The 8,391-nt window shown below is 42.3% G+C and overlaps 1 protein-coding gene across 1 annotated transcript in view; it reads right to left on the reverse strand.

Annotated features, from left to right (window-relative positions):
• Nucleotides 1-8,391, reverse strand: part of LOC107654426 (neural cell adhesion molecule 2-like) — a 113,494-nt gene that overhangs the window by 38,691 nt on the left and 66,412 nt on the right. Inside the window, exons 10-11 of the mRNA XM_016441477.1 lie at nucleotides 2,622-2,809; nucleotides 2,236-2,332 (exon numbers count right to left, since the gene is read on the reverse strand). Of these exons, the coding sequence (XP_016296963.1) occupies nucleotides 2,236-2,332; nucleotides 2,622-2,809 (285 nt within the window). The remainder of the gene's footprint in view (nucleotides 1-2,235; nucleotides 2,333-2,621; nucleotides 2,810-8,391) is intronic.

Below are 8,391 nucleotides of genomic sequence, written 5' to 3' on the forward strand. Positions count from 1 at the left end.
ATATATATATATATATATATATATATACTGTATATATAATTCAATATTTTTAATATTTGCAACTCATATTTTGCAACAGTGTGTGTGTGAGCGTGTGAGTTTTTGAGCATGTGTGTGTATTCCCTTGGGCTCGATGAAGTCCTCTCTGAAGTGAACTGCAGTTCTTCATGGCATATTAAGCAGCTCTACAGTAAATGGGACAGTACTCTGGTATATTAGTGAGCTCTCTAGTAAATCACATGGCACTACAGAAGATTAGCTACAGTTAAATTAGCAGTGGCCAGATGGGAAGGACATATCGTTATAGAAAACTTCATATGCTTAGCATATGACAACAGGTTTAAATCAAACACAAACCAGTTTCTCAGGTCAACATGTCACCTCGTCTCAAACCAAATGCACTCTGATATTAATACAGGTCAATGACAAGAACAGAGAAAAGAAGATGAGGCATCCCTAAAGACAACATGAAAAGCTTGCAAACAATATGTAATAACCCAGGTAACAAATTTAGGTTATAAAAAAAGTTGTGGGAACATTGTTTTGAAATGTCCAATTTTCTTGCGATTAGAATGTTATTTAAAGGTTACAAAAACATTTCTTACAACTATGGGTTGTCAACTTCAGAAAAGGAAAATACGGGACAATCGTGGTTTATAAGCGACATACATATGCAAGGGTACAAACTTTTGAATGGGGTAATTTTTATAAATTAATTTATTATTTTGTCTTGTGGAGTATATAAACATACGTTATGTGAAATAGCTTATTCAAGACAGTACTAAATAAAAAATAACATGCAATTTTCATGATCCCTCTTATTCTTTGAAAATTATTAACGGGGTCATAGGATGCTACATGCACTTTTACGAGTTGTGTTGGCAGTGTGCTCACAAACACCCTATAATGATAAAAATCCATCCAGTGTTTTTTGTTATCTCGTTAAATGTTTTCCCCTTTCTCAAATCGAGCCGATCTCAGATGCCTGTCATTTACTCCTGACATCTGAGCAGCTGAACTCGCAGTGGATTACATTTTTTTCTGAAGGGAATGCTCCCCCGATCTGCCTAAATGTGTCTATGTTCGCGCGAATCATTCATGATCCAGCCTTATCTACAGAAGAAGTGAGTATAATGTTTTGTAATGAATCTTTGCAAATCACCTTTCCTAATAATGTGCTCATTAGCAAGTTTCACGATGAATGCAGCTAAAGTAAACAGTCTCTCTGAGAGCGGCTCGGAAGAGAGGGGCGGGGTCAGCAGAGCTCATTAACATTTAAAGGAAAATGCTACAAAACTGTGTGCTCTGAAAAGAGCTGTTTTTGACAGGGTAAAAAAGGTGTTTCCTACTCTACCATTGAGACATTTTAACCAAACTATGTTACAGACTTTTCATTAAGACCCTAAAGAATCATATCAACTTGTGGAAAATGGGCATCCTATGACCCCTTTAACATTTTAGATAGTCTTCATGGGGTGTGTAAACTTATGAGCACAACTGTGTATAAAATGAAAATTCATATTTTTCAATTAAAGACAACTTACAGATTGACTAGGGCCTACATTTTTTTTATTGGTGATTTTGTTTCAAGAATAAGGTCCAAGGTTAAGAATCCGCTAGAAGTTACTTAAATGTAAAATGTTTTTCTCTATTTAACAACATTACAATAGTGAAAGACGACTTCCCTTATTGACCTCAGGTAGATTGCATGTTTTCTTGCGCGGCTGGATGTTGGACTCATGAACAATAATAACATTGTTTGCATTCGCCAAAACTGATTTGCTGAAGTCAAAACACGGACGGTGAAGGGAACTGGCATTAGCGCGACCGCTGCTTACTGTAATGCGGGAGCGACCAGCCGGCAGAGGATTCCGCAGCCTTCCTCTACATATTCTGCATGAGGGACGGTGATCATTCTCAAGTGTCGTGATCAGCACTGCTGCTGTTGCATCAGTCAGTGGATAGATCAGCATAGCAGTCAATAAACGGGACAAGGGAGGTCACGTACGGGACATACCAATTAACCCAATATACGGGACTACAACGTTCTACTACTAACTCTACCTAACTTTCAACCAAAATATTATGTTATTATGTTTTACTGCCAACTAAGTTAACAGTTCAAACAAAACTGTAAATATCTTTCAAAAGACCAGGTTTAAAAATTGAAAATGTGTATTTTAATCTCATGCTGGACTTTTAAAGGGAAGTGTAGTGTTATTGGTAAACACATACCTGCCTGTGCTAATATAAACTCTTGATATCGAGTGCCGATGTTGTTTCTGGCTGTGCAGTTGTAACGTCCGAAATCCCTGTCCGACACTGGAGTGACCTGTGGATAAAAACAAACCCAAAGGTCAGGAGAATAAGAAAATGATAGCAAGAATATCGTAGATATTAGATACAAGATACAGTAGCAGTTCATGTGTAAGTTAAATATGTGTTAGTTTAACCAGAAAGATTTCCGTGGTCAACCTGCTTCACCAGAAAGATCATGCACAATTAAAAATAAATGAATGAATAAACAAATAAATAAAACTCTAACTAAAATGAAAAACAAATATACCTAATGTGCAATGTAAATAAACTACTAAAAGTGCATTATTGTAAAGTTGCTGAACCTCTAGAAGCGATCGGCCCTCTGTGGTGTGAATGCGGATGTTGCTGGTCCCTTGACTAGAGATCGTAAACCGGTCTCGTCTCCACAGCATAGTCGCTGGAGGGTTGGACTTCATGTCGCAGCTGATGTTCACTGGGTTTCCCTCCCATGAGTAGAAGATGGTTTGATTGGTCTGGAACTTTGGCGCATCTAATAAAAGAGAAACAGAATTAGCAAAATGAAACTGGAAAAACAGATTTTTGGGCCATTTTAGAAGGTCCAAGGTCATCTATACCAGCCAGATGTCCAGCTGATCGGCCATCAACACTGTAAAGACTTTTAAAACAGTTAAATAAAACCAATCAAAACAAAGATTACTGGAGTACATTTTACAAGAAAATAATATATCAATCTTTCTACTTTAAAAAGTCACATTTATTTCAATATTATGCTATTTCTTTGTGAAATTTACTAGAAATTTCTGAGTGAAGTTTCCTGATGTTTTTTTTTTCAAGTAAATCCTACTCCATATATACCATATAAAATCAGCAATTAGAAGCTTGTTATGCAAGTAAAAATAAAGGCCCTTTCAAATGTCTTCCATCAGGGCTTCAACACAAGCACAATAACCAGGGTTATTATAGTTAACTGAAACTAAAACCATATAAAACCACAAATTACTAAAACTTTACTTAAAATTAAAACAAAATTTGAAAATATAAAAATGAAAGCTAAAAACAATCATACAAAATTTAAATTCTAAATATGAATACAAAATATTATTAAAACGATAAAAGTACTGCTGTATTTGCTTGTTGTATTGCTCAATTAAGTTGCTTTGGATAAAAGCGTTTGTAAATTAATAAATGTAAATGTAAATGCAAACGTAAATGTCACGATAAAAGGACCCAGAAGCAAAGGCAAGTCAAACAGAGGATTTATTTTCCACAAAAACAAACTTAGGCAGTCTGCGATCACTGGCCGTATTCGGCATTCGCAGAACTGGTCTTTAACTCAGGAGCACTGGAACATAAGGGTTGACTTGACTTGAGTGTACGGGGTGCCACCCCGGGCTGCAGAGCGAGGAGTGACTACCTCTCAGACAGTACGGACCGGAGGACAGTGTCCGGAGGAGAGCGAATTGCTGGCAGCGGGTAACTGGGAGACTGGGCTGAAATCCAAGTCACACAATAGGACACGAATAGATAATGCAGGACTGGACATGACTAGATCCTACAAATGACGGAATAGAGAGCCAAGAGACTGACATGAAAGCACAATAATCTGGCAAAAGACCTTGTAACACGCAAAGAGAAACAGAGAGGAAAATCAGCGTAAAGAGGGAACAGGTGCAGTCCCAATCAGCATGAGCGCTGATTGTGATCGCGAACAGCTGAGTCTAGGATAGCACAGCACGAAAAAGAAAAGAAAACTAGAGTCAAACCTGGCTCATGACAGTACCCCTCCCCCAGGCGCTCATGAGGAAGGAGACTGGCAAGAACGACGGAAGTCCTCGATGAGCGAGCGGTCCAGAATGTCCCGGGCCGGGATCCAGCTTCTCTCCTCCGGGCCATACCCTTCCCAATCGACCAAGTACTGGAAACCCCTTCCCCGAGGGCAGACAGCCAACAGCTTCTTGACTCTAAAGACGGGCGTACCCTCGACAGGGACGGGGGGAGGGTGGGCAGACAATGGGCTTAATACACGAGACGTAGAAAACCGGGTGAACCCGTCTTAAAAAAGGAGGCAATCTTAGTCGCACCGCCACCGGACTGAGTACCTTAACAATCGAAAAAGGGCCAATAAATGTAGGCGCTAACTTACGAGACGGGGACTGTAGGGGTAGGTTACGAGTGGATAGCCATACTCTCTGGCCACAAATGTATCTCGGGGCCTTAGAGCGGTGACGACCGGCAGCCCGACAGGTGCGCCTTCTTGTCTTACATAATGCATTGCGCACCCTCTTCCAGGTACGTCGACAGCGTTTGATAAAGGCCTGGACGGAGGGGACGGAGACTTCGGATTCTTGAGAGGAGAATAGCGGCGGTTGGTAACCTAGACAACAATGAAATGGAGTGTTACATGCTATGCGTATGTGTTTCTTCCTTCCCACCCTCTCGTCTTTTTCCTGCTGCCTCGCTCTTAGGTTCCTGATTGGACATGTCGGCTGCCAGTCATAATTGTGACGTCGCCCTCTGCGCCCAATCTGCTGTTGCCCTGCCGGTTTAAAAGGTCCTCCCGCGAACCTCGTGGGGCGGCGGTGTGTTTGTGTGTGTGTGTTTTGGTTTGCTGAGATTAGTTTTGGTATCTTACTCTTTAATTCTGTGTCTACACTGCAAAAAATGCTTTTCTAGCTTAGATCTTTTGTCTTGTTTCCAGCCAAAATATCTAAAAATTCTTAAATCAAGAAGGATTTTCTAGACAAGTAAAAATTATTGTCTTGTTTTCAGAAAAAACAAGTCGAATTCAAGTGAGTTTTTGCTTGAAACAAGCAAAATAATCTGCCAATGGGGTAAGAAAAATAATCTTGTTTTCTGTTTGAAACAATGTTTAATGTCCAGGGACATTTATTATTGCTGGTGGTGACGGCGGAGTGACCATACTAACATGGTTAGTGGTGCATCAGGGTTTTTTTTTTTTGGTCTTCGTGGATGGTTGGTCGATGCAAGTAGGCTATGGCAGATTTTGATTTAGAGGCGTTCGTTAATGTACCTACTTTGGAGCAGCTCGATAAATGTCGAAAAGATGATTTAATTAGTATTGCGGCTTATTATCGAATTTCCGTTTCGAGGCAGCAGCTCAAGAGAGAGATTAAGAGCATTGTGTTGAAGAAACTGGTGGAGCTGGGTGTTCTGGTTTTGCCTGAAGCGAGTGAGGATGGTTCTCTTGCCTCTGACGCCTGCCCTGAGTTTGGGGAGGAGGAGCAGAGCGGAACGGCCGAGGTGGAGGGTTCTGAAGCCAAGGCTGTTCTGCCGCCCTTTGAACCTTTTTCTCCGGCCTCGGCTGGGTCTGGAGGTGATGCGCGACTGAAGGTCCGCTTGGCGCGAGTGCAAATGGACGCGCGGGAGAGGGCAGAGGAGCGTCAGGCAGAGAGAGAATTGCGTCTAAAAATTTGCAGATGGGAGATTGAGGCAGAGACGCAGATAAAGATGCGGGAATTGGAGTTAAATGCGGCTAGAAGTGCACCTGCTCCAGTTGTCCCGCCCCAGTCGACCATTGTTGCTCCGTCAGAGGGTGCGGCGCTGGGTGCCAATTTTGATGTGGGTAAACATGTCTCTCTTGTGCCGCAGTTCCGAGAAACGGAAGTTGATTAATATTTCGGTGTGTTTGAGCGTATCGCTTCTGCTCTAAAGTGGTCACGTGAAGTTTGGCCTCTGTTGTTACAATGTAAGCTGACTGGTAAAGCTCAGGAGGTCTGCGCAACACTATCCTTAGAGGATAGTTTAAAGTACGACGTTGTTAAAGCTGCGATCTTGCGTGCATAAGAGTTAGTGCCAGAAGCTTACAGGCAGCGGCTTAGGACTCACAAAAAGAGTTCTAGCCAAACGTTTGTCGAATTTGCAAGAGAGAAGGGGGTCTTATTTGACAAATGGTGCGCGTCGAGTAAGGTAACTGATTTTAAGACACTGCGGGAATTAATCCTTTTAGAAGAGTTTAAGAACTGTATACCGGAGCGCGTTGTCGTGTACTTAAATGAGCAGAAAGTGACATCCTTGTTTCCAGCCTCTGTTTGCGCGGACGAGTTTGTGTTGACACATAAGAATGTGTTTACTCCTGTTCGCTCTGATAAAACTGTGTCTGTTTCCGCTGCCTCGCCTAACCAGCCACGTCTGAAGTCAAGTCCGCCCAGGGCTAAAGAGGATAGGGAATGTTTTTATTGCCATAAGTCTGGCCATCTGATTGCTGACTGTCTTGTGTTGAAACGAAAACAGCAGGGCGTTACAACTAAAAGTGTCGGATTTGTGAAAACTGTAGATGCTGAAAAACTTGAGCCAGATAAGCCTGATTGCAGTTACGAACCTTTTTTAATGGAAGGGTTAATTTCTGTTTCGGGTAAAACCATAGAACAGGTAAGGGTTAAAATGCTCCGTGATACTGGCACAACCCAGTCCTTTGTAGTTGCAGGCGTACTGCCGTTCTCGGAGCAGACTTCTTGTGGCAGTAACGTTCTGGTGCAGGGCATAGAGATGGGACTTGTTAAAGTTCCGCTACACCAAATCCATTTACAGTCCGAGCTGTGTACGGGGTTTGTAAAAGTGGGCGTTCATGATTGTTTACCTGTCAATGGAGTGGAGTTTATCCTAGGCAATGATCTAGCTGGTGGGAGGGTTTTTCCCGTGTTGGAGGTGTTTGACAAACCTGTTTTGTCAGATCATACTGATGAGTTGTCAGAAATGTATCCTGAAACTTTTCCTGCTTGTGTTGTCACTCGGGCTCAGGCTCGACAAATAGATGTGGATGATTTGTCTACATCCTTTATGGCGCCTATGTTTGTTGAAGGCATTTTTCCATCTGATGAAGAAAAAGTAATAAAAACTCCGCTCAATGCAAGTTCAAGTCACCTTAAGTTGCCCGTAACCCGTGAGAAAATTGTTTCTGCACAGAGGGAAGATTCAAGTCTGCGAAAGTGTTTCTCTGCTGCTGTTCCTGTTGAGAGAGCGCAACAGAGAAAATCTGCACATTTTGTTGAGGACGGGTTGCTGATGCACAAGTGGTCTCCTATTATGGCAGATGGGCCTGAATGAAGTGTTGTGTACCAGGTTGTAATTCCTAAAGGTTACCGACAGCAAGTTTTGTCTCTTGCTCATGACCATGATCTGTCGGGCCATTTAGGAATTAAAAAAAACATATCACTGGGTTTTGAGACATTTCTTTTGGCCCCGTTTAAAAGCTGATGTTGCTCAATTTTGCCGTACCTGCCGCATTGGTCAGCTAACGGGTAAACCAAATCAGACAATTCCAAGTGCTCCACTCGTTCCAATCCCAGTCGTAGGCGAGCCGTTTGAACATGTTATTGTTGATTGTGTCGGCCCTTTGCCTAAAACCAAGAGTGGAAATCAGTTTTTATTGACAGTAATGTGTAGCGCTACACGGTTTCCGGAGGCGATTCCTCTGAGGAAAATTATGGCGTCCGTTGTTGTCAAAGCACTTGTGAAGTTTTTTTCTACGTTCGGTTTGCCGAAAGTGGTGCAAACAGATCAAGGCACAAATTTTCTTTCGAAACTTTTTTCACAAGTTTTGACAACTTTGAATATTTCCCACAGGATCGCAAGCGCCTATCACCCCGAGAGCCAGGGTGCACTCGAGCGTTTTCATCAAACGTTAAAGGCGATGCTCCGAAAGTACTGCCTGGATACGGGAAAGGATTGCGATGAGGGAGTACAATTGGTGTTGTTTGCGGTAAGAGAAGCTGTGCAGGAAAGTCTTGGCTTTAGCCCCGCTGATTTAGTGTTTGGTCATACTGTCAGAGGCCCACTGAAAATGCTTAAAGAGAATATGCTAGCGTTCGATTCCAGCTCTAAAGTTAATGTGTTGGATTACGTCAGTAAATTCCGCGAGCGTCTGCATAAAGCCTGTTCCATGGCGAAAGACACGTTGGTGTCCGCACAGAAACGGATGAAATGCCATTTTGATCGTAAGTCTGTACAACGCGTATTTACGGAAGGTTATCAAGTGTTAGTGTTGTTACCGATCGTTGGTTCTGCTCTGTCAGCACGATTTTCAGGACCTTACGAAGTGCTGAGGAAGTTAAGTGACACCGATTACGTAATTCGCACTCCAGATAGGAAGCG

Source organism: Sinocyclocheilus anshuiensis, unplaced genomic scaffold (assembly GCF_001515605.1).
Source record: "Sinocyclocheilus anshuiensis isolate Anshui unplaced genomic scaffold, SAMN03320099.WGS_v1.1 scaffold2580, whole genome shotgun sequence".
NCBI classification, from domain to species: Eukaryota; Metazoa; Chordata; class Actinopteri; order Cypriniformes; family Cyprinidae; genus Sinocyclocheilus; species Sinocyclocheilus anshuiensis.